The sequence below is a fragment of the Bombyx mandarina genome, chromosome 22, assembly GCF_030267445.1.
Source record: "Bombyx mandarina strain Sakado chromosome 22, ASM3026744v2".
Taxonomy (NCBI): Eukaryota; Metazoa; Arthropoda; class Insecta; order Lepidoptera; family Bombycidae; genus Bombyx; species Bombyx mandarina.
Window position 1 is genome coordinate 7,214,683 of NC_143228.1, and position 27,956 is coordinate 7,242,638.

General features: G+C 35.0%; 2 protein-coding genes across 26 annotated transcripts in view; both read right to left on the reverse strand.

Annotated features, from left to right (window-relative positions):
* The window catches only part of Tgi (Tondu-domain-containing Growth Inhibitor), a 30,257-nt gene extending 11,325 nt beyond the window's left edge, over positions 1-18,932 (reverse strand). The window contains exons 1-2 of one of the 3 annotated variants that reach the window (XM_089736889.1): positions 18,837-18,932; positions 13,736-13,839 (exon numbers count right to left, since the gene is read on the reverse strand). In XM_089736889.1, coding sequence (XP_089593015.1) covers positions 13,736-13,832 — 97 coding nt within the window. In that variant the 5' untranslated portion in view covers positions 13,833-13,839; positions 18,837-18,932. Of the gene's footprint in view, positions 1-13,735; positions 13,840-14,169; positions 14,340-18,199; positions 18,691-18,836 lie in introns of those variants that run through there. The other 2 variants (XM_028182764.2, XM_028182765.2) reach the window with 2 other exon arrangements.
* Positions 18,933-22,475: 3,543 nt separating this feature from the next.
* The window catches only part of Stacl (SH3 and cysteine-rich domain-containing protein), a 182,620-nt gene continuing 177,139 nt past the window's right edge, over positions 22,476-27,956 (reverse strand). For all 23 annotated transcript variants that reach the window (XM_089736870.1, XM_089736868.1, XM_089736866.1 and 20 more), the window contains one exon: positions 22,476-27,878. The gene's annotated coding sequence lies outside the window, so the exon portion shown is untranslated. The remainder of the gene's footprint in view (positions 27,879-27,956) is intronic.

Consider the following 27,956-nt stretch of genomic DNA (forward strand, 5'->3'; position numbering starts at 1 on the left):
AAGGAAAAAAAAAAATAAAAAAGCCAAAGGTTTCGGTGCCGCGGCGAAATCTTAAATTAAAACATTTTAATATGAAAAAAAAAACGAACGATTCTAATATGCGTATTATGGTTATTTGAATGTTCAAACGAATACATTAAATATTCTAATTCTTCGTTGCGTGTAGCCAGTAGCCCGATTTGAGGGAACATGGAATGTTACGCATAAGTGAAACGTTAGGGTTCGCACACACAAGTTAATTAAACTTAAAAAATATTATTAGGAAAATGAATAATAGCATAAATTTGTTTAGTCATCATTTTATAAATGCTTGTTTTCCCGTCAGTTTTTTTTTAACAGAAAACATATCAATATACCAGATTATTCTAGTATTTATAAAGTGAAACTAGACTATCTAAATACGAAGTAACTACAAACATTAGTTGACATATTTTGCGTCAATAATCGCCATGAACAGAATGATGATGTCCAAGTAATCCAACAATTTAAAATTGAAAAATATAGTGCTTATAGCTTACGAATGTCTCTGTTTAAAGAAACTTCTTAGAAAACGTATAGTCGACCGATAAATTAAACAACCAATACATTCCTGCCTTTAAAAAACCGCAAAAGGTATTTCTTTTCTCTATATGAATCCTCTAGGAATTCTATGAATTTTACCAAAACATGTGACATGTCTCAATCCAACTCACCCTGAGACGTGATATCGTCTAGATTGTAAAGTATAGCGGCTGTTCCAGCCCTTCAAGCCGGAACAGGAGGTATCGCGGCAGAAATAGGCAGATTAGTGGTACTTGTCCGGGCAAGCTCACTATAAGCCATCAGGAATTACGCAAATCAATTTATGCGACGTTGTTTTTTATCACAGCGCATTCCTTCAACTCGGAAGTCATTCGTAAACATTTATTAAGTAGGTATTTAATTTCAACAAACTGGACCTGCCTACGGGATTTGAACAAAGGCTTTATTGCGCCGTCAGACTCAATTATACCGTCTCGTCCTTTAGCCTACGGTACTTTCTATACTAATATGGCGCATTTACGTTGTAGATGTCTATGGGCTCCAGTGACCACTTAACACCAGGTGGGCTGTGAGCTCGTCCACCCATCTAAACAAAAAAAAGATGTGTGGCCTCGTGGGACACCGGATAGGAACGAAGTTTCTTATTATAAAAATATTAATTTTAAGTTCTATTCGAGGTATAAGGTTAATTTTTGTACGTTATTACAAAGTTGAGTCGTACACCGTGTGCATTACTAATAAAAATCTTACGTTACGGACGATTTTTCCCGGTTAGGGTAACCCTCCGCATCGTCCCATAAGGAACTTCGTTCCAAAAATAGTAATAATAATAAAACTTCAAATTTTAGTTCAATAAAATCCCAAGTTTTACAATTTAACGTCGTGTCCATAGCGCTGGCGCATCCTGGCTGCCCGGAGGCACATTTACCGGCACGAACGTTCAGAAACCGGTAGCAGCCATCCAGCATATTAGCATATAATAATGCATTTGTATAACATAAATGTACATAAACGTATTACAAATAACATTATATTGATTTTCTATAACGTCGTTGACGCAAGATGATGATTTATCGTAAATACCAGTCGTGATTTCATTTATGTATCTTAATGCATAACAATATTAACTAGAGGTCCCGCAGTAGTCGAAATTCGACTATACCTAATTAATTGGAATTGTAAGTTTGTACACTATTATGATTGTATTTTATACTTCTATAATCACAAATTTCGCCAAAACTACACTATAAAAAAATATGATTAAAGACAAACAATATTTAAACTATTCTCTGGAATAAGGATTAAGGAACTGTAGATATGGGACATATTAATTGATGACTAGCAGGCTAGCTAGGTTAGCTCACTACCTAACATCATTCTTGAAAGGCGCCGAAAGCCGAAATGATTAGATGAAAACAAAAATGGCCTTCGCACCTATACAAAGACTATTTACAAACAACATTGTTAGGTTTAATGAAGATGTATCGAATGCAAGTTTACATAACAATATCGTAGTTCAATGCAGCGGCGGAAGGCGAATGTTTCGAGTGAAAGTGCGGGAAGCGTCAAAACATACTGTGTAACATACAAATCTTAGTAAATAAAACATACATTAAAATCTAAACGAAACAGTAAACTACCTAAATATAAGTAAATAAGCCTAGATTAACTCATTGAGAACATACATTATTCTTCGACACGTATGATTTTGGTTGTATTATAGTAATATAGCATTTATTGTTTGATTAAGCAATAATAGCAATCAATAAACAACGAAGTTTGAAAGAGAAAAGTGGGGATTAAAAATTGTAATGTTGGCACTCGATTTAACTTGGCGATTTCAGCGACATCTAGTTATAAACATCGATATTTATAACATTGAACATGTAAATATAAAGCGCCACCTAGTAGCGTTTAACAACAACTTTCAAGGGTTAAGTTAGTCTCGGTCTGTCACTGTCACTGATCTTAGTACGAGAGCGTGGTCATTTCAAAGATGGAATTCGTTTTTTATTTTACATTTTGTTTTTGTACCATAATTAACAAAATGTTTTTATTACATAATTACTCCGTGAAACCCGGCTAAATTATATGTTGAAATGAGGCCCGCGCCACCTATCGTACGTTGATGACATTATTCTGGAAACCGACCAGAGGCCAACAAAGTCATAAATAAAAATTAATAACTATTGAATGTCAATTGGTTAAACGATGAGTGATTGCAAACAAGACAAACGCAATATTCAGGAATTTAATTTCACATTAAAAAGAATGTAGATAAAATGTTTATGATTAGTCACGTTTAATGTTAGTAAATTCATTTTCATCTAATACGACAGAACGCTTATTTTTTGAGAAAATTCCAAACTATCGGGTTCAAAATAATGGCTTTTAATAACAAATAAATAATAGTTTAAAAAAAACTAACAAAATACGCTTTTATAGAAAATCCAACTAAAAATTGAAAATAAATTTTAATAAATTTGAATTAAAAATAGTGTAAGAAAAAATGATTTTATTGTAAAAAAGCGCGGTGTATTGTAAAAAAAATATTTTTTATTATTTATTTTTCAGTTTTTAGTCGAATTTCAATTTTTTTTTAAATATTGGATTGTCATCGGTCCTTAATAATACCAAATTTCGAGTTAATCCGACGTTTTGAAGGGGGTCAAAATAACGTTCAAAGATTCCGTTACAAACATACTACATACGTCTGAAGCTAATAAAAGCGTATTAAAAACAGTCGAAAATCTCGGTAAGAAATTAACATTAGTCAAAACATGAGTAATTGAAGCAGCAGCGAGTAGAAATTACGTTCTTCCTACTCTCGCTTCGCAGAGCATGACGGACACGTGCCGATGCGTTCAGACCAGTTACACCTTACATCCAGGCCATGACCTTCGCGACAACACGTGGAAACAAGAAAAAAATGTGTGGACTTCCTCGGATTAACGTTTATATTTTGATTCAATTTTGTACTATATACAAAACAGATTTTTTAAAGGCAGGACTGTTTTCGAGAGAATCCAAAATGCATCTACTAATTTTATTATGATCATTCAGAAAAATACTAAAAATAAGACTTGTTGTCCTAAGCGATCCTATCGTCCGCCATGTGTTAAGTGGTTACCATACACAGACAAGTACAACGTGGATGCTATCGCTCGTGTTGAGCCTTTGAGACATGAGCTCAATGTCTCAAATATAATGTAATGTTATCTACTCGTGGAATCTCTATATACCATACCACCAGTATATCGTAGTAGATAGTAATAGATAGTAATGCATAGTGGATTCCAGTCATCGTTCTCGTCGAACCCGTCGCTTGCGACGAAGGGCTCGACGAGTAAATTAACCCACAGACAGAGCCCATTGAGTTTCTCGCCGGATCTTCTCAGTGGATCGCGTCCGATGGTAGATTCTGCGAAGCACGGCTCTTGCTAGGGTTCATGTTAGCAATGTCGTCAGATTTGAGCCCCGTGAGCTCACCTACTAGTTAAGGTTACGCTGAAATAGCATCTCAAGGCTTCAAGCATCAGTTTAGGTAAGAAAAAAAAAGTGGATTAATTCTATGAAAAATACATTCGACTTTCATTTTGATACTGCTGAGTCTACTACGTCAGTTCTACATGTGATAATATTATTTTCACAATAATGACACGAACATTCGACCCCAGCCTCTCCTCGAGCTATCACTATTCCCGGTCTAATAAAATAGACCAAGAGTGGAGGAATGGCCTGCCTCCACTCCTGGTCTATTTTATTACCTAACCTCGCCCGCTCCTAATTCCTATCTTGTGTACTTATAGCAGTTGGTCGCGCCGTCGCCGCTTTTTCTACTACTAAGTAATCATGAGTCCTCCTGGCTTTAAAGAGCGATTTAGTCGTTGCTCTAATCTAATGAAGACTTTGGTGTCTGAAGGTGGACAGGTCCGGGTTTTTTTTTTAATTCCTGGATCGATGCCGGTGGTAGCGCGTATTGTGAGCTCGCACGGATATAATCACTTTTTTTTTATTGCTTAGATGGGTGGACGAGCTCACAGCCCACTTGATGTTAAGTGGTTACTGGAGCCCATAGACATCTATGACGTAAATGCGCTACCCACCTTGAGATAAGTTCTAAGGTCTCAAGTATAGTTACAACGGCTGCCCCACCCTTCAAACCGAAACGCATTACTGCTTCACGGCAGAAATAGGCGGGGTGGTGGTACCTAGGTAGACTCACAAAAGGTCCTACCACCAGTATAACTACAATCACACCTATTTCTGCCGTGAAGCAGTAAAGCGTTTCGGTTTGAAGGGTGCGGCAGCCGTTGTACTATAAAACTGTGAGTTAGAACTCATGTTGGATCATCCTCATCAAGGTGCCGTGAGTCCGTCCACCGATCTAAGCAATAAGAATGAACTCAATATATTTCATATATTCTAATACCTATTGGGAACATGATAGCAGAACACGTTATCTAATACCATATAGAAATTATGATCCACCTTGCGGGTGACATTGACAATCATTGTAAATTAATTTCAATGATTTATTATAATTGACTCGCTCTAGCTGCTTGTCGATGCCAGGTATTTCATATCTATATATAAATAGGCAAAGAGAATACAGCTGAGTGGTATTTTCTCTTTTGTTTGTACCGATTTTCTTTTTTTTTTATACGTTAAGTAACGAATGACCCGCTTTAATCTATCTATCTATCTATATATAAAAGAATTGCTGTTGGTCAGTCTCGCTAAAACTCGAGAACGGCTGGACCGATTTGGCTAATTTTGGTCTTGAATTATTTGTGGAAGTCCAGAGAAGGTTTAAAAGGTAGATAAATATGAAATTGCTAGGAATTAAATAAAAATAACAATTTTGTTTTTCCTTTGATGTGTCGGACGGATTCCTTTGGTTTGTTTTGAGTTTGTTTTATACAAAAGCTTAGGTTTTTTATTTATAGATTGAGGCACTATGAAATCTGCTGGGTCAGCTAGTTGGCAATAAAATAATTAGTATATATATTTTTAATAGTGAGAAGTAGTATAAACGAGGCAGTGAGAGAATAGACGAGAAAATGTAATACATAAAATTAATTTAAATCTTGATGTGGTCTGTTATTGTTGTCGAATATAAAACATCAGACAAACACTAGTTAGTATAAAGGTGTACGTCAGATTTATAGGTAAAATTTAGAATTGATTTTTACCCAGATACATTATGGCAATAGATAAGAAAATATATTTTATTGTTCGTAAACATGAGATAAAAATATATCTTTATCATAAATCGTGTTTAAATCCATACATAGAAGAAGTATAAGAGTATCGCCATGACTGTATCTTAAATTAATTCATATTTGGTTTATACGTTACTGGTTTATTGTAAAAAAATAAATAAAAATAATATACCGGATCAGCTACAATTTATTTCTTTTGGAATGTACTTTGAAGCGTAATAGTTCAAATACATAATATAATTTAACTGAATTAGCAATCCATTATGGGTGTCTCTATGTGCCGATTTTTGTTGTTACACAATACGGAATAGCACCACGTATTCGTACGTTTGTATGTTGAGACGTGGTAGCCATGACATGCTTTATTCAATTCAAACGCAACTTAAGGAGATCCCTTGTGTGGATTCAAACGCCGCCCCAACGTTTTGTTTGTACAGGCTGCACATCTAAAGATAATTTTATTGTATGCGTAATTTTAATGTTCGCCGTTCACTACTCGGAGGTAGCGAATTAACGAAGTCAAAATTACGAGTATTCTATGAACTGAATGTATGACTTATTCTAAAAAAATCATGTGAAGTACTTCGAAATTGATTGCATCACAAGAGGCGTTGCCTGAATTCCACGCATACTTAGTAAATATCTATTTACTGTTTATTGAGAATTTTATTATCTATTTGAGTGAGCATTGAACGTTTCTAATGGACTGAGTGTTTGAAGACGCGATAACAACTCATATAGAGGTCAAGTAAAAAAATTTATCGAACGCCTTCGAAGGCTATTAACATTCTTAACTTATTAATAAGTGCTGATCGAGTCAACTAACTGAAGTCACGAAACAAGAATCGCGGAACAAAATTTAAATGGGCGTGCGTTTTTAAACAATTCGTAATACAAATATTTATAAACATGCAGTGATTGTTTTGTTTGAGGTTTCCGGAAGTCTAAGAGATGATTTTAACAAAAATCGGACCAGGATATGATAGCGCTACGTTCTCAATGCTATAATAACTTCCAATGTCCGAATCGAACTGGTTTTCTTAACGAACGAGTCGACATAACAAACTCGCGGTTAAAACTTTTCGTACGTACAAATAATCAGGTTTCAAATACTTTGAACATAGATTTTTTTGAAAATGAATTTTTACTGGTGGTAGGACCTCTTGTGAGTCCGCGCGGGTGGGTACCACCACTCTGCCTATTTCTGCCGTGAAGCAGTAATGCGTTTCGGTTTTAAGGGTGGGGCAGCCGTTGTGCATACCGTGGGGCATACTTGAGACCTTAGAACTTATTCCCAAGATGGGTGCTGCATTTACATTGTGGATGTCTATGGGCTCCATTATCCACTTAACACCAGGTGGGCTGTGAGCTCGTCCACCCATCTAAGCAATAAAAAAAAAGATGAATTTATATAATACTCGTAGTATGTCGTTTGCTTGGCAAACTGCGTTCAGAGAAACAATATGCGAGTCGGCCCGAATAGCTCGAATAGCTGCACTCTCGCTTTGCTGCCAACGAAATGGAATCCATTGCCATTAGAAATTCAACTCAACATGATAACTTCATCGCTCGGAATTCCTTAAGCGTGTTGCGAAGCCGCCACGAATGTCATATTGTCACGCACATCACATTTTTACCATCGTTCGACCGTCGGTATTTTTGAGCTTTCGTATTTCACACGCGTTACTGCATTATGTCAATGCCGAGATTGCGAATTCAGCTGGCGGTTATTTATTACATGGCCACTAGCTATTCGGCGTTCATAAACAGGTGACCCAAATATACGGATTTATGATGCTGAAAACAATATCAGTACTGTGACAGCAATAGTAAAGTGCTATTGCTAACCAATACGAGATTGCTCGTAGCCGTAGTCCGTAAGGCAACCTACATTCGACATTCTTTTCGAAACCGTAACACGCCGCCTCTGCGTTCCGGATATAAACATGTGCACGCCACATTCACCCCAATATCTTCCGCTATAAAAACCATTTCATTACGATAAGTCCTTTTAAATAATGCTAACTATTGCATTTGTAGAGAGTTGTTATACATTTACGTGCATAGTAACGATTGATTGATGTGGCGCTGATTGCCGAACTTAACTTCAATAACAAAATTTAAAAGGGGCACTAACAATCACGACGAACGATAAAATATATCGCCTAATTGAAAAGCTAGCTGTTAATAGTAGAATCATTTTCGCACACACAGAATGAGTATATTCACTGAAACGTCTTTAGGCGTTCAGCTTTGTTGGCCATACTATGTTTTGATAGCAAATATTGATGATGATCGTGGTTTTGTTTTAAAGGTTTATTAATATGTGGTTAATCGCAAGATATAAACATTTTTTAAAGCGAGACGCGCCGTAGCTTTCCGTGGCTTTTGAAACAAGCATTTAAAGGATTCATTGGAGATAAAAGAGCACGGGCACCATATGTGACTCGCACATCCCTCTTCCCCTAAAAGGGAAGATATATAAGACCTTAATAAGGCCTGCCGTCTTGTATGGATCAGCGTGTTGGACAACGAAAGTGGCGGATGAAAGGCGATTGCATGCAGCAGAGATGCGAATGTTGCGATGGATGTGTGGAGTAACGAGAATGGATAGAATACGGAATGAATATGTTAGAGGAAGTCTGAAAGTGGCACCTGTGACAGAGAAGCTGAGGAGTGCACGTTTGGGATGGTATGGACATGTGATGAGACGGAATGAAAATGAGGTTGTTAAGAGAGTGTTAACTATGAATGTGGAAGGATTTAGAGGAAGAGGTAGACCTAAGAAGAAATGGATGGATTGTGTGAAAGACGATATGGGTAGGAGGGGAGTGAGCGAAGAAATGGTATATGATAGAAGAGTATGGAAGGAGAAAACATGTTGCGCCGACCCCAGGTGACTGGGAGAAGGGCAGGATAATGATGATTGGAGATAAAAGAGCAGCGTTTTCAGATAACCAGCTTACTACGATCACCGATCCACATTTAATGGTGGTATTGTAGAGGTATTAACCTGCACGAGTATGTAACACCAAGCTATTTATTCCTGTCGCAAAGCAATTAGGCTTTCTTTCTGTTTTTATTCAAGACTAGCTGACCCGGCAGACTTCGTAGTGCCTCAATCGATAAATAAAAGACCTAAACTTTTGTATAAAATAAACTTTAAACAAACAAAAGGAATCCGGAAACGGGGGACACATCAAACAAAAAACAAAATTGTTATTTTTATTTAATTCTAATTTATCTACCTTTTAAACCTTCTCTGGACTTCCACAAATAATTCAAGACCAAAATTTGCCAAATCGGTTCAGCCGTTCTCGAGTTTTAGCGAGATTAACGAACAGCAATTCATCTAATATATAAAATTCTCGTGTCACAATGTTCGTTCCCATACTCCTCCGAAACCGCTTGACCGATTCTCATGAAATTTTTTATGCATATTCAGTAAGCCTGAGAATCGGCTACTATTTATTTTTCATACCCTTAAGTGATAAGGGTTGTCCACCCCTAAGATTATTTTTTTATTTTTTGGACAATTTTTTTTTTGTTATAATGGGACATGGGGTTGAATGAGGTATTGTTATTTTTATATTCCTTCATCGTTCACAGCGCTACATGCCTCTTTCACTCATCTACCACATCCTTACACACTTACAATAAGTTAGTTTTTTTTCTACACTCGAAATTCCCTAGAAATCTTATATATGGCAAAACAACGTTTGCCGGGTCAGCTAGTTTTTATATATAGAGATAGATATAAAACCAAGTAATCAAAATGAATAATTTTATTTCTTTAAAAAAATAGTTTAATTGAATCGAATAGTCGGTAGTACGAACTTGTTTACCCACTGCTTATTCGGTTTTCGTTTTTATTCGTTTGGAAGTCGTTCTTTTCATAACTAGTTATAATCGATGTTTCGTGTAATGATCGTGTTTTACGCAGCGTAGTCGTCGTCGTGGTAAAAACAGAATGGAATTTGGTGACCGAGACCGGGGGGCACGCTTCGGCCAAATTCCTGAACGCTTTCTCTGGTGGGCGCCGCGACTCGGTGGGGAAGGCACGCGCTGTGCACCACACCGCACGCACTAGCGCAACGAAAGTGAGCGCGCAATATACAAACGACGCTGACGACGCGTTGCATAATTATTCGCTACCCAACCATTGTTTGTAAACACTCAATAAAACGAGAACATTTAAATTTGCGTGATTGTATTTCGATTAGATAGGCCAGGAACGCAGCAATAGACAAACGACGTTCTTAATTTAAATTTCATATCTTCTCTTACAAATTTTAATTGCATTCCTTAGGTGTTCAATATCTTAATTGTAGTGGTAGACTTGACTTTATCTTTTAAAATATTTATGTGTGTTCTTTTTATTTATTTTTAAATCGCACGACTGTATCAAATAAAGAATCCGCTTAACACAATATTTAGTACGACATTACATATGACTTACAGAGGGGTCTATAAAATATGTTTAAACATGTACATATATGTATATTTTATCTGTTTCAGGGCCATAGGTCGGATGGATTGTCAGGTGACGAGGTCTGGTATTTACAATTTACAAGACAAGTATTTCGTAAGCAAAATTATTTTTACGATTTAATCAGATTACCAGATTTTATTTAAGTATTTAGCTCGGGTTTATTCTGATTTTTCGAGAACAGTTTTCGTAGTCACGAAGGACTTTATCTATATATTAATACGTGAAGCAAAAACTTTGTATCCCTTTTTACAAAAATTGCGCGGACGGAGGAGTATGAAATTTTCCACACTTATAGAGAATATAGAGAAGAAGTGCACAATGCTAATATTTTTTTTAAATAATGCATGAAAGATACATTAAATCAATAAAGAAAACATTACACACACTACATACCATGTATTTGACGCACATACGCATGCATACTATTTATTGTCAAACTTTTGTTCTTGACGTCTGTGGTCAAATTGATAATAGATTAAATATTGTTTGTCTATATTAATATTTTTTTATAGCCTTGACGAAATTTGTGATTATAGAAGTATAAAATACAATCATAATAATAGTGTACAAACTTACAATTCCAATTATAGTCGAATTTCGACTACTGCGGGACCTCTAGTTATTATTATTATGCTTGATTTAAAAAATCGATATTAATGAACATAGAATTGTTGTTGCGAACAGAGTAACTATGTATTTATAAATTACTACTTGAAAATACCTAGTTAAGAATAGATTTGTTTTAAACAAGTGAAGTAGGTAAGTACGGTTGGTCCATTGTTTAGGTAAACGTATAGCCCGGACGTATCGGTTGACTGAGCCAGGATAATGTGGTAAACAATCAACATGACGGTCAACATCTGACGGTCACCATCATTAGATAATGAGGTTTCAATTGTACGATAACTCTTGTGAATTGCTTCCTATTATTTTTTAACAAACTAATTTTTAATGTTTCTGAAATACAATTGCTAGTACAAATACTGGTGATAGGACCTTTTGTGACTTTGCGCGGGTAGGTACCACCACCGTGCCTATTTCTGCCGTGAGGCAGTAATGCGTTTCAGTTTGAAGGGTAGGACAGCCGTTGTAACTATACTCAGACCTTAGAACTTATATCTCAAGGTGGGTGGCGCATTTACGTTGTAGATCTCTATGGGCTCCAGTAACCACTTAGCACCAGGTGGGCTGTGAGCTCGTCCACCCAACTAAGAAAAAAAAATGCACGCTTCAAGATAAATTCAGTATTCTAGGATAGTCGGGTCTGTGAAAAACTAAAAATAGAATATACTATAGTGTAATCCAAGTTGAAATAAAACATTGTTCTTCGTTCTTCTTGAAGTTTTATTTTTCCCATACCTATTCCCTGGTAGCCTAAGGGGCTGTTCCAGCTTCTTGTGGATGGGGAGGTGAGCTCACGCGCTCAACCTGAAATAATTTACTAACTCTAGCCCTAGCAAGAGCAGTGCTTCGCAGAATCGGATTGGAATCACGACCCTTTAAGAAGATCCGGCGAGAAACTCAGTGGGCTGTGTCTATGAGGTTTGCTCAAATTGGACGACAGTCCTAAGTTAATTAATTACCGGAGACAGTTAGATAACACAAAATGAATGGAACTGTTTTAATACAGTGGAGATAATCAGCAAAACATCGCTCTTTTTCGAGAGTTGTTCCCAATACCTGGTAGGATTTGTAAGGCCATGTGTAGAATAAAAAAAACCGGACAAGTGCCAGCAAAACTCGTGCCCTGAAATTCCCGGTGGCAAGCTGTTGCTTACGTATTGTGCGTGTGTCCCAAATATATTATGCATTACCCAGAAAACAAGTTTACTAACATCAATATTAATGTTAGTTAACTCGTTTAAGAATTTGGCTGTATGGATTATAATCCCTTTACATATCCAGTTTTACGAACGGAAACCAAAACAATTTAGAGATATTTATGTAACAGGAAAATTATTATAAATACAAAATAACTAGACAACGAAAAGAATACGTTTTTAACAACGTATATATTTTCTTTAATGAATTTTAATGAGAAACAAAAATTACTGCGATCATAAGCGATTTGGCCAGTCTGTTTTTGCACGTTAAAAGACAAACTAAGATTTGCGGTCGAAAAATTAAACTCCCATGCAGTTTTTTTTACGTGACGATCGATGATTTAACTGCAAACGTAACTTTGTAAATAAAATAACAAAAAGTTTTTTGTGTCAGAGATACAAATATATTATCATTTTTAAGTTTTTCCTATATAAAAGCATTTCAATTTTCATGGTTTTATGTAATCGGAAGTGCCCTTACAGGCTTGTGACTGATATATTGTGATTATTTAGTAAAATTGAGAAGCTTGACATTTTTATGACTTCCTTCCGTCATAGACCTTTTTAGGTATTTGGTACTAATTTTAATTTAAAACCAGTTTCTGAGAAAACACGGTCTGAGTGTGGGACCGATAGACAACAAAGTCAAATTACTGCAAGGATTCAGTTTTTCCTTTTTCATGGGGACTCACAAGACGTCCTAAAATATTAAATAAATTCAATGTCATTGTCTAAATGAAATATATTCCCAGTTTTTTTTTCGTTTTTGTAACTAATGATTCGATTTAATGAACATGATTGTAAAGTTTCTCTTCAGTCATATGTATTATGTTTAACATACAAACTGGCGCGTTCTCGGGAGACAATGTGGTTGGATCTGGAATGCAGCCTGCTTACAAGGCAGCGAACCGTCCTATATCTAACAACTAGACAACTCGACGTACATTCATATCAATTAATTTATATCGCATTTATGCAGCGTATCTGGGTGTATTTAAATGTAAATACAGTGGCGAGTGATATTTTTTTACATAGGTGTTTCAATGTCTTGTATCTTTCAGAATTACGAACAAGTCAAACTTTTTTTAATTTATCTATACTCTATATAGTCATAGTTTCGACTGTGCTCAGTCTTTACAAAACTGCCCATGGATGTACCAATTTTATCATGTATTCTATTTAGTAATTTATGTGTGAAAGCAGTAGAAGTCAAGTTGCATTTAATTCGATGAAAAAATATCAAACAATCATTTTGAATAAAACGTATTTGTTATGACGAATATTTCGTGTACCTATATCGAGTGTTGTGTCCACTAAACAATGTCAGCTGGAATTCGGAATGCGATCCGCCTACAAGGCCGAAGGCCATCCCGCCGCTAGAAGATAATATGTGTCGTCGAATTAAATATATTTAAATTATTATAATTTCTATCGATTATTACGTAACTTAAAGTTGAGATCATTGGAGGTAAAAGAAACCATTTAAAATTCTTTTTTGACTTATACAACATAATTAGTATTATAATATAACGAGACATACCTATATCCTGCGGTATGTGATCCGCGAAATCACGAACACATTCAAATGTGAGTTACGCAACAGTAAAATACAATTTCATAAATTTCCTTCGGCTGTGCCAGTAAGGATAAGATAATCAAACTATAATCCTTACCAAAACTATCGGAGTCGCTGACAGGATAGGCAGGACACGGCTGCACCATGGTGGCAGCTCGTGATAACACATCCAGGGGAGTTTCGACCTTCTCCATTGCTTATCTGAAATTTATATTCGAATCCTATTAGAGAAAGTTTCACTTTCTTTTATTACAACATATTACAAATAAATTTAATGTGTCCTTAAGATTTTTACGGCAAAATTAATTTATATCTTCAATGAATTATAATTAATATATCAACATTCCGCTATCAAAATAGGATGCCAATAAAATTGCAAAAATGTAAACAGATTAAAGTGTTGGAATGCGGACCGTGACTTAACATTGAATCTCGATTATTTTGAAACAGTCTGGCCGGCGCTGCGAAAAAAAAAACATTCATAAATTAAATAAGTATCGCAGACCGAGAGTCATAAAGGCATACGAATACCGGAGCAGTGGAATTTCCTGACGGCACGTTAACGGCTAGACGTTGGACAGACGTGCGCCAAGTCTTACAGTCACCACGTAAATAAGACAGGAGTCAGATGATCAAACAAAGAGTTGTGAAACGTGGCAATTGGCCGCATACCGCGCACGTCGCGGGAACGAAGCCAATACTCCACTGTACTCCGGATCCGATATGCTCCACCAGACAATCACTATTATCATCACTATTTCATAAAATTCGAATTACGAAAAACACGGTTTACACCGGAAAATATTTTCGTGTTCTCAACTTATTTATAAATTGATAAATGAGCCCCAAATTTGAGGGCATAAGTAACTGTCTTACCAACTTACATACCATATTGTCATATATTGCCGTGTTATATACATAATAATATGTAGTTAGACGTGTGGGTAGTTGGTTAGTACATCAGGTGCAAATCTTGTAGAAATACTATTATTTCACGTTATAAATTCATAAGTTGTATCTTAGGTCGTTAATTTGAATCAAAACAAAAGACAACGATCGAGAAAAATTGAATACTTTTTGTATTGTGTACTAAAATTATTGTAGGTTGTAATAATTCGAAGCTGTAATTAATTGTTTTTTTTCGTTCTGTTTTTATTACACCAATCTAGAAATTGCTTAATAGGAAAGCATTAGAACACATTTCTATTTAGATCTTGTTTTAGATAACATTATTATTTATTTACACGACCTAAATCAAATATTAACTCATGAAATACAGGTAGGTATATTCCAGATTTATTAAATATCTTTCACTCTATCAAACAGTTCTTGCGACCGTACTGTTGAAGGGATGGGCAAACAAAAGAGCGGAACAAGCGATGATTTGTTAATGATGAGGAATTTGGTACATTAACCACATTAGAATTTTTGTGTTCAGTGGCGGAGTCACGCGCACTGATGGTATGTCGGTCTGTACACATAGATGCATCATTCGACACAAAGTTAGTCAGATGGTCACGAAGCCATTCAACGGAACATTGAAGTTGTAATGGAATTTGACATGTAAATCCAATTATGTACGTACGTACCAGGAATAGTTGAAATATTACAGGGACTTTTTTGTTGGCTGTAACTTTTGTATACAGAATAAATTCACGACATCTGATAAGTCATTTAAAATATTCTATTTATTTAAGAAATATTATTATTGAGATTAAATACTCCGTGATAAAATTTATATTAAATATTACCATATAAGTAGGTTCTCGATTTTGCTGTTGCACTCAATCTTAAGGTCTGTTAAAACAGTAATTTTATAATATATAGTTTGCTAATCATTTAATTTATAAATATAGTTAAAATATAAACTATGATGCAAAGTCGAAAATATTAAAATATTCGTTCCATAAATCCTGGTTAGAATATTAGGACAAAATTAAAAAAAAAACACTATATTATTATAGGTTCTTGATGCGTGTACAAATTCTCTAATTAATCGGACGATTTGAAATTGTTAAAAAATAAGTTACATAGATAAACACAGGTCAAGCTAATAAAAACGTGATAAATATATATTTTCCAAATTAGTTGCGTTCACATACAATGGTTCCGAAAATGTAACGTGTATATAATCAAAGTGTCATATGTATGAAATTATTGTGAAGTGACGAATTAGATAAATTGCGCTCAAGAATACGTTGAAATATTGAACCAATATTGGTTAATTAATGTTATCTATAGTACTTTACAACAGTATAATTTAACTGTTCGCTGAACCGTATTAGTGTTATTGATTGTACAATTAGGTACATAATCTCGAATACCAAACTAGTGAATCATTCTGTTTTTCAGTTCATTTGAAATTAAGGCAACATTGCGATTCGTTTTACGCAAATAATTGAGACATTTCAGATACACTATTAAACTGTAAATTTATAATCTTACAGGGTAATTAAAATGCTTTTACCATGGTAAAATTCTTAGCAGGAAAGCCTTTTTTTTAAGAATCAATGAATTTTTAAACACACTTTTCAGGGATTTTTTTCTTTTATTCTATTAAGATTGGGCTCAAAATAAGACTCTGCGTAGAGCTACATATGGATAAAAATGGTTTAATAATAGTTTGGCTATTATTATACCTCTTTTGTTAAAAAAATAATAGACACGTAAACCAAATTTATTTATAATATTTTTTGTCTCAGATTGTTGTCAAGTAAAAAAGATGGGTTTTAATTCAAACAAAATATGTTGTTACATTGTGTTGCGTTTATTTGATTGAAGTTGTAGATATATCACATATCTAAGTATTAAAGTCCTGTTTAAAATTATATCGTTTTGAATCTAAACAAACATTTGCACAAATTCCGGAAGTTTTGCATACGTTAGATGCTCTGTAAATAGGTAATTCAAAAATAATATTTCTTAAAGGTTACATTATTTTTCATCTAAAATGCATCATGGATTGTTATCACCTGCCAGTCACCAACGAAAACCACATGGTGGTCGAAACCTTGACATTCCGAGCGTTAAAAATAATTCTCTATTTCAGTTAAACGTATTCTAAAACGACTTTCGTTCTACTTCTCACACAGTAAGGTTTGGATTACTTTGAAAGTTGCTTGTTTAATGGTAGCCCGCATTTGGGGTGAATTCTTTTACGACATTCGCCACCCCTGCTGCGCCTGCGCACGTGGTGCAAGGGGAACGAGGGAACTACGGCAGATGTTCCATTTGTAAAACTGACTATATAGTTATCCATGCGTAGTTAACTGTATTTTTTTTAATATGAATAACTGAGCATTGATTCAGCCATATTATAACGTGGACGTTTTAAAATTGGAATACATATTTGAACTTATTATGTAATACCTACTTACTTACCATTTGTTAATAAAGACGTGTTTGTTAGACTGTATCTGCTTAGTTTTTTTTTTTTTTATTAGAAGAATTTAATTTTTTTTTATATCATAGATATGCCAATAAAATTCGATTTAATGCACTGTGTATAGGTAGTGTTGTTTGGTAATGCTTATCTAGTTTAAAGCGAAATTTTAACGGAAATTCTTTGCTGGGCGTCCGGTTTAGTGTGTGTTTTTGATAAAACTGTTTACTGTATAATACTTTTAATACTTTACATATCGTTGACGTATATATTCTTTTTACATTTAACATCAAAACTTTTTTAAGGTACAATAATCAAATATGAATTTTTAAAAAGCTACAGAGCCTTAATGAGATTGATACGCGTTCTAATTATTCTAAGATTCCATTGTTTTATGTACCTACTCAGCATAAATCAAATTTTAGAGGCAATAAGTTTACAGAACAATTTAGGCTGGGAAGATCATAATAATTTTGTTTTTCGTTAATAATGTATTTTCAGCATATCAATAATATTCTAGAGCAAAAATGTATTTGGCAATTGGAATTAATTTAGGTAATAGTACCTATATTGTTTCATTTATTTACATTTGTATATAATTTGGATTGATTTGAAAAAGAGCAGATACCTCCTAAATTGTTTACCGCAAACGTCCAAATTTCTATCCGAATGCATAAAATAACCAACTAAAATGAATAAAATGATTTATAAATACGATGAGTATGATGGTCTTGAGCAATCAGTGAACGTTTTATCGTGTCGTTATCAACGTGCGGGCCACATGCATGTGTACCGCGCGAATGTTCGCATTCCACGCTATTATGTTCGCGAGATTCCACGCCGTGGACTAGCTATCAGCCTTCGCCGAATACCGAAGTACTTAGAGGCGAAATTTTTTGTACTCGCCAATTGCAAATCGAACCGGTATGTAACTCATTTCTGAGCAATGTTTTTTTTACTAAGGTATTTATTTAAGCGATCTCATAACCATTATTGATCTTGGGCCCGAATCTAAGTCTGAGCCTAATTTTATGAAGGAAATATAATAAATAACTAAATGTTTTCATTGAACAAGAATTACATTATAGGAACTGGCATTGAAACTCTGTACAGGAAGTTTGATAGTTCTCAAGAAAAAAAAACACAGTTTTATAGAGTAAAAACATTGTAAGTACTTACGATATTGATGATTTCCCACGACGTCCAACAACAATCCGAATTAACTTTCTCACAGCGACAGAAAGTCCCGAAATTTAACGAGTTGTATTCAAACTTAGAATCCAGAAGCGTATATTTACTATAAATTATTTCATGATAAGCTGTATTACACCGGCGAAGTACGAAAATCAATAGGAATGTATCGTAAACGTTTACCAGTCCCCGATAAACTCGGTATGTAAAGAATCGCGATGTAACTTATTGCGACGCAAATTATACAGATTTCTAATAATTAATAATCATCGTTCGCCAAACACTGATGAAGTAAATATTTGTTGTTATTTCGTAAAATCCAACTGCCGCGCCACGACTCTGTTGACGAAGTAGTCGCGTTTGACATTTGAGCCGAGCCCACTACGATCGGAATTCGTGGAATGTCAAATATTTTTAGTGCTGCCATCTGTGTAGAGGAATCCGAATGTATTGAGGCGGCACTGGAGTGGGGCCATTTTGTTTCCTTATATTGAATAATAAGTCGCCAACGAAACATTTTAAAACGTAATCTCTTTTGTTGTCTCGTTTATAAGTCCTTATTAGACTGAAGCGTTAAGGTCAAAATCTGAAAACATACGTCGTTGTTCATGACACTTGTAAATACCTTGATTGGATCGCTATGTGTACCACCAGTCCAACGTAAGACTGCCTTGGGCCTCGTGTCTTTCTGCCTGTGCGTGATAGTAAGTTTGTGTGAGAATGCGAGATGTTAGCGGTCACCGGCCAGCGCAAGTCAGCGCTACAGCGCAGACGTTCTGTTGGCTGCCGGCGGCCGCGTCTGCTGCAGGGTTATCGACACACGCCGCGAGGCGAATAGTAGGGTCGACACTCGAGAACAACGTTGGCCTGCGCATGTAGCATGACACACTGTTTCGGTTCGATACTTTCTTTAGAATTTATAATTCAAGAACATGGAATATCTCGTGCAAATGATACTTTTTTTCACAATTTAATAGTGAATTATTAAGTATTCGTATCATTTTAATCTAAGTATCATCCATTTTTTTCATTACAACAGCCTTAACCATAGAAATTTCATGAAATCTTGAATTAGTTTGGTTTTAATAAAATTATGGTTAAATAAAATTTATATTTAGTAGACATTTATTTTAATGATACTAACATTTTTTGTAAAGGTGCGTTAGCGTTCAGAATCGTTTATAGCGATTAAATAATAAAATGAAAATAAAATTGATTATCAAAGAGAGGAAAAATTGTACGGGTAAAGGATAGCACAGCCACTAAGTCATACTTCATATCTTAGGTGGGTCGCGGCTTTCACGATACAATATCCATAGGCTCCGTAAATCACTTAGCACTAGGTAGGCCATGTGCTCGGGCACCCGTTCGGTACGGAATAAAAAATAAAAAGGTAACCAAGCATGGTTGCTTTAGGAAAACCGAAATGAAATTACTGGTTCGCGGCAAAAATAGATAGAATAACCTATACGTGAGGCATACCGTGTTACATCAAGCAAAATACGCACCTCCACAGGTTCTCGCCGAACCTGTCGCTCGCGACGAAGGGCTCGGCGAGTAAATTAACCCCCAGGCTCACCGAGTTTCTCGCCGGATCTTCTCAGTAGGTCGCGTTTCCGATCCGATGATAGTAGCACCTCCGGCTTGAGACACGCTAGGGTATCGCTGATATAGCCTCTCAAGATTATCAGCATAGGTAAGAAAAAAAAACTGATTTGCAAATTTGTTTGCAACTAATGCGCAATGCTTGGGGGAGTTACTGTCGAGGATGGAACGTGTGAGCCTTGAGTTTGGATTGAAGATTAACCGCAGCAAGACCAAGATGATGATTGTCGATCGCGCTAAGAATAACTCGCCGGATGTCACTCAAATAGCGGGTTGCGACGTGGTCCAGTCCTTGGAACTTTAATCTCAAATAATGGCGGATGCGTGGACGAAATCAAAAGGCGCATGCATGGCTGTCACGAGGTCGGCGATGGACGGGCCGAGGAAAGTATGGAGAAATAGAAATATAACCAAAACCACAAAGATCAGGCCCGTTAGAACACTAATATTCTCAATATTTCTATACGCTGCTGAGACGTGGACCGTGCGGGATGTGGAAAGGAAGAAAAAGACGCTCTGGAAATGTGCTGGAGACGAATGCTTGCAGTTTCGTGGACCGACTTGTTGCCAACGTTGTTCTCGATACATCAGGAACTCGGCATCAAGCAGCGTCTATTTGCTATAGTACATTCTCGAATGGTGGATTTCTTAGGACACGTGTCGCGACGAGATGGCCGGTCCATAGAACGCCTCGTTGTACAGGGAAGGGTTGATAGTACAAGACCGCGCGGGAGGTCACCAATGCGGTGGACCGACCAAATTAAAACTGCAGTGGGAGGTCCTCTAAATGAGTGCAGTAGCATGGCCTCGAGCAGGGAGAGATGGCGGGACATCGTGAGACGCATCAAGTCTGCCCTTTCCAACACTACATGACGACCACGACCACTCTGTCAAGAGTGACACGTTTGAGAAGAAGAAGAAGGAAAAAAAACCACCACGGGTAAACAAAGTTATGTTCATTTTACGAACTAATAGACATGTAGACGTAAATACATCCATAGACAACGTAGTTTTAATGACTATTGACTTACGAGTATCCAGAAACGATCTGCCACTGTCCCAATGAAATATTTATTGCACCTACGATTAAGATACCTATTACCATTATTGCTTATTTCTGTCTTAAATCAATGAAACGGTCCGGTTTGAGAAGATTTACTTTAAGGTTAGTACGGCTTACCAGGCAGATACTCATGAGGTCTACCTGATTCTAAATAGTCATTGTCGCTCATGGAGATCAGCATTGTCACAGGCAATGGCCTGCCATTGTTAATTCTTTTCATAAAGGAAGGAAGGACATCTCATTCTAGTGTCGTATGGTAGGTGGTTATAAGGTTGAATTTGGATGTGCCGTCAGATGGTGCAATGATAAATAAAACGGCGATATAATATCAAGTAGCTCTTCCGGAGACTTTTCCGGTAGCTTACGGTATTAAGTACAACTCGCAGCAAAGTCTCGAGTTCCATCTCCATTCGAAATGGTTCGTGATGTCCGACAGTTTTCAATAATCCGAACATTTTCATAAGCCAGGAGCACGCATTCAGGCTGAAGAAGTCGTGGCCTAAAGGACAAGACGTCCTTTACATTCGTATCTAGCGATGCAACGGTGTTCGAATCCCGCATGCGGGTACCAATTTTTCTAATGAAATACATACTTAACAATTGTTCACGATTGACTTCCACGGTGACGGATTAACATCTTGTTACAAAAATCAAAAACCCGCAAAATTATAATTTGCGTAATTACTGGTGGTAGGACCTCTTATGAGTCCGCACGGGTAGGTACCACCACCCTTCCTAATAAGCAGTAATGCGTTTCGGTTTGAAGGGTGGGGCAGCCGTTGTAACTATACTGAGACCTTAGAACTCTTATCTCAAGGTGTATGGCGGCATTTACGTTGTAGATGTCTATGGGCTCCGGTAACCACTTTACACCAGGTGGGCCGTGAGCTCGTCCACACATATAAGCAATAAAAAAATATAATAAAATAAATACTATTCAAAATCCTTCAACATGAATGACGCCACTCACGGACACTTGAGGTTCTATTATTTCAATATTTTCAATTATATAATAATTACGCAAATTAGCAATTTAGAGGTTAAATTTTTTTCTCGTACGTAACTGTTTATTTGTTTTTTGGTGTACAATAAAGAACTCTCTCTCTCTCTCTCTCTCTCTCTCTCTCTGTCTCTCTCTCTCTCATTCTTATTTCTTCATCGTGAAAACTATTCGTGGTAAGTACGTATTTCACTAGAAAATTGGTACCTCTGTCTGGAGGATTTCGACTCTAGCATAGTCGCATCGCTCGAGACGAATATCCTTTATAGCGAATAGCGAGATGCAATCACTACGAAGTTCTATTAGTAGAAGTACTCGTCTTACAAATAATAATGCTAAATTACAGCTTTTTAAATTAATTTCAACGCTGACGTCACAACTTTTATATAAAGTTTGTGGTAATATTTACTTATACTATGAATTCTATTAACCGCAGCCGTTATCTGTGTAAGCCCATAACGTTCCTACGTATTTAGATTTTGTAAGCATTCAATTTTACAGAGAATCCATGTTGAAGCCCTTGCTTTGTTCTGGTCTCAATAATAAGGTAACATTCGATTAATGTTTTAGGTAAGATTTACAAATAAAACAATACGAATTATCTCACGATATTTATTTAATCTAAACACAACAGTTTAATTAATCCCTTGACAAATAAATGCATTGTTGACGGAAATAAACAATTATTTTATACTAAAATAACATAATATACGCATATCGAGACCGATCTACACTTTTTTAATTTAAGTTCAATCCCAAGCTGCAGTGCGTTGTGTCAAGTTACACTTAGTTTCCGGCTAATTCCAAAATACCATTTTTTTTATATATTTCGTTCATACTTGCATAATTTCCATTTACTATTGCTTTGATATAAGGATGGGTACGACATCTTGACTGGGGCGTTTTAACATATTTAGAAAAGTTCAATCATCAACTCCTACAATGTATATAATCCACTTAGTGTTTTCGCAGCGTTTGACAACCTTCCTTGTGCTAAGTTTAGATTCTTCCAAGGATTCTAATAACTCCTGTTCTTTGCGGTAGATATTAGATTAATACACGTTGGACTTGTCATCGAAAGCAATAAAACATTAAGATGCAAATAAAGTAGTATATATATTTCATGAACTTGGGGCAGTTTTTAAACATTATATTTTGATGTGTAAATAATAAAAAAATACGTTGCTCTGTTTTTCTGCAGAGTGAGATTGAATTTAATCTCTAATAATACCACAAAATCACGATGACTGCATTCAGCTAAAGCTAAGGTCAATTCAATAACGACTATTGAATAATTCGTTGCTTTTTTAATATAATAATAAAATAAGTTCAGATAAACTTTCGTAAGCTTTAAAAGCGGTTCGGAGAGTTTAAATAAACTTTGACAATATAATTTTTATGAAAAACAAAACAGCGGGAAGAAAGTTAAACGATGGGTTTAGTTATTTCAATTCTATTTGTTTATTATTTTTCAATAAGTAATACGTAAGAGAATTGAATCCATCTTTTTGCTGTTCATATCAATATTTTTGTTTTAATTTGACTTACTTATTAATTTGCTTATGTGATTGGAAGATCACTTTACTGGTAATTGTCTTCTTTAAAACTATAAATAATTATCTACTTTTTAAAAGCACATAAATTAAACTAAGGTAAATCAATAAATCCATTTTGTTTTTGCCCGACCTAACTGTTACATAAAATAGTGTAAAATATTCCTAGGGACTTTATAAGCGTGCAATTTTCGGGATTTGACCACACTTAATATAATTTTAATTATATCTATCATCTAAGTACAATATAATCCTCTAATTATATCTAACCTAAAATATATATTTGGTTCTGTTTTTCGAAGAGGACTCAATTGATTAAATAATTTTTATTTTTTATTTTTTTTACTATTTTAAAGTTTATTTATTATAAAAAAAAGAACACAATATTCCTAAATAATTTTATCCAACTAAATAAGTGAAAACATTTATAATGTTAAAAACGTTAATTAAGTTTGTTTATTTATTGTGTTATTGTGTATATTGTTGTTTTAAATTCATGAAATTTTATCTCTAAAATCATATTTCGTTAAGGTAATAAATTATTTAGTGTAGAGAAAAAAAAACATGTGGGCCTCTATTATTATTAGTATTATAAATAATACTTAGGTCTGAACTCTATTGACTATGACTCCTTTTGACAATACTATTTATTATTCAGGTCAAAGAAAAAGCATAACAATTAATTTAAATCAATGTAACTCACAGAACAAGCCAACAGAGAACAATTTAATTAAATATTACCATAATTTCATCAACATTTAATTCATAAAAATGAATTGGGACGGACGACATACATCCAAAATTAATATTTTATTTATTTAAATGAAGTAATTCCCCCCTAATGAAGAAGGAATGTGGGAGAAAAGTACATAAATATTTTAAGTATGTTTCAAGTTAATGACGCTAAGTATATTGTTTTAGGAGATAACGAATACCCTGTTATGTAGTGGAGTATTAAGAATGATAAAATAATCGAAAAAAGTCGAATGACATAATTTGTATTGAATCAGTATCTATAAATAAATAGGCAAAGACAAAACAGTTGCGCTTCTTCCCTTGTTTGTTCAGATTACTGTTAATAAATACCTACTGTTTATAATAACACAAGAGAAAATACGTAAAATGAATCTAATTCTTTAGGTGTCAATGATTATGGCTTCTTGGATTGTTATCTGATTATGACCACTAGGCCAACACTAGTAAGGTTCAATTACCACAGACACTACAAACTATAACATTTAATGCAGAATTTTAGACTTCTACGTCAAAGCTTAAGTATTAATGTGCAATACATAATATACATTTTGTCAACATTGATTCAATAAATAGATCATATAAGGAAACATAGTTTTATCATTCATATACTTTATTGCTAAGTTTCTAAACGTACCAAAGCGATATTATGGCCACCATATTATGTCAAACAATGAGTTAATTAACCTAATGCGTTATGAACGATAAAGGAATGCAAATAACTAATTATTTTTATTATATTGTTTCCACTTTTACATGCTAACATTGCAATCTACTGACGATTGTACTATGGTTAACAGACGTAATAGATTAATGAATAAGTTTTCAAACTACCTTAATAGTAAGTTACTACGATTATTAATGTAATGTATTTATATAGTTAGGTACTTTATAGGTTAATACTTTACCGCAGCCTATAAAATGGCTATTATGATTTTCGATCACAAAAAAAAAACAGTTTTCATGGCGATTTCATTGAAAACTGACAGCACTAAAATTCTGACTTGAATAGTTCCTAAGTAATGCTAAATTGTTATTTCTATTAAAATAATTCGCTATAATGAATGGTAGATTATTTGATGGTCTTTCATATCTCGTTTTACCTCATTACTTCGTTGTTTTTTGTGTTTAAGTAGATTTAACTCATACAGATTGAAATCAGTTTGTGTTTTCCTTTGGATATTATAAGACTGTGCGTATGTTGTTACTATATTCGACTGAATTGTTGCATTGAAGTTTAAGTAACGAGACAAGACAAGAGCTATCTTTATTAATCAATTTTAACTTGCCTAAAACAAATCATTTTGATTCAATGATCGGGCACGATTTAGTGGATTGCCTACTTCGTACGAAATTCGTTTAAGATTTATCGTCCATTGACAATTATAACTTCTTACTTAACCCTCACTGAGAGTAAATGAACAAGCTTTTGTCCGCATAGGTGTGGGATTATTATAATTTCTTAAAGATAAGCCTTCTCTAAAATAGCAATAAGTGCACCTTGTCGCATTATTCTATGACAATATTGATTTTATTTCTAGAATTTATCGTTAATTTTTTTACATGCGAACTAATGTCACACAATGGAATGTTTAAATTTACTGGAGCTTTGAATCAATGGCCGCGTAATTCTTGAAAACAAGATTGTATCAAACCATTTAGTTTGTAAATGATATGTAGGCAAGTATTTTTTTGCAGAAAAAGGACTTTTTCGTGCAAATAGTAATATTTTATATACATAGTACATATAATACATAGTCACTACAATATAATTTACAAAAACATCCCTCGTCACAAATTTTGTAAATTTGGAAGGAACATAAACTCTTAATATTTCAATAGGCCGAGAATTTTTCAATAAATTTAATAAAATCGCTTTGATTTAATATCTAAGTAAATCTTTTACTATATACATATATAGTATTTTATAGCTTTCTATACAGTATGATTTTTAAACTGGAAAAAGACAGCTAAATCTATAACCGCGATGTATAGTTAAATATGGTGAAAAAACATATAAATAAACAATTAAAATATTCTTTTTACGAGTATTTTTCGGATTCACTGTTTTCAAATTTTGTATTATCCCTAACTGTCCCTAATTGCTACAGGGTGTGGTTATGTAACCATAATAGGAATAACTAAAAAAAAGGTCGATCTCAAAATTTGCCGGAATTATTAATCACTATTATGAAAATCACCCGAACGCTATATTTGAATTCATAAGATACATACCAATTGGATTATTATCATAGAGTGATGAAATGTGCCTTTAGAATACATAATAAAATTTCTTAATTCGCACGATTTAAATTACGAATACTAATTTTGTTAAATAGCACTAAGAAATTAAATGCTATCTACGTTTTTATTTATTTATAAAACTACTGTACTATTTACTACATTGGTTTTCATTTAGACTATGCAATAGGACCTAAGCCTTATTAAAAAATTGCTCATTTTTTAACAAAAGTGCATTAAAAATACATTTACACATCACAAATTGGCGTTTGAAACAGACACACACTGGAAGCTGGAACACAATCCTTAAATCAAATTTTAAGGATATTTTGTAGTAAGTTCCACGTTAATTATAATTTAATATCTATTCTACTATTTTTAAAATATACATAATAATATTAGTGGAACAAACATACGTCTACGTTCAAACCTACAAATGTGTGAACAAAAAATCAATCTGTAAAAATATTAGGCTAAATTGTCTAGAACAGGGGTGGCCAACCAGTATATCGCGATCGACCGGTCGATCATGGCTATTACATCAGTCGATCCTGGCAAGACAAAAAATATAAAGCAACGTAATCACCAATTGCTGCACGCATCTTCTCCGTTTTGTATCATTTGTTAACGACCATTACGTCACATTATTTATGCTCTCTTCTACACAACATTTCTCTTTTATATAATTTTAGGTGTATTTTAAATTTTTAATAAAAGAAACAATGCTGCTGTTGCTGGTAACAGATGGCCGGACCAGATACGGTCCACGTTGCTATCCACAAAGCCGAGGATAGGCAGGAATGGCGCAGGATAATACAGGAGAAAGTTTTTAGAGGAGGCCACAACCCTCAGCATTGAGGATTATTGACGCAAGGAGGAGGAATAAAAGAAAATATACTACTTCTTTGTATACTGAACTACATTGTTTCGTTAAATTTCAAATGTCATCGGTAGATCGCAGGGTGTTTCGTCAGTAGACAGTAGATCTTAGTTCTGGTAATCAAGTTGGCCACCCCTGGTCTAGAATTACAAAAAGAGTTGTTTTACGAAACGCAAGGGCCGTTCGCGGGATAGCATCGGTCTGGGTTGTAAGTGGTTTGGTACGTCTTGACTTGTTCCGGCACACGGAATCATCTTCAAAGGCCTCTTAGAAGACGAAGCCCCACACCTTTGGCAGTGATCCCGCCGAACGCCCAACGGTCTCTGCCACCACCACATGCCGTCCGCGTAAACTCTGTGGACGTCCTCATCAAGGCCCGTACTGTCGTTTCCTATATAACTATCGTATTTATCGTACCCTGATCTAACGTATGTTGGGGAGCTGCCATTGTTGTACTTCGACCAATTCCTTTCCGACCAAGTCGATTCGCTGTCGCATGGTGTGACTGGTGCACTTTGAATCATTTTCGGCGGGTGGTAGAACTTCGACTCGTCTGTAAGGGATCCTCGCTTCTGGAAATTTAAATTAGGTATGTAACGGTAGATGCCCGAGCGTATTTGCTGGATGATAGTATCTATACACTTTGAGAA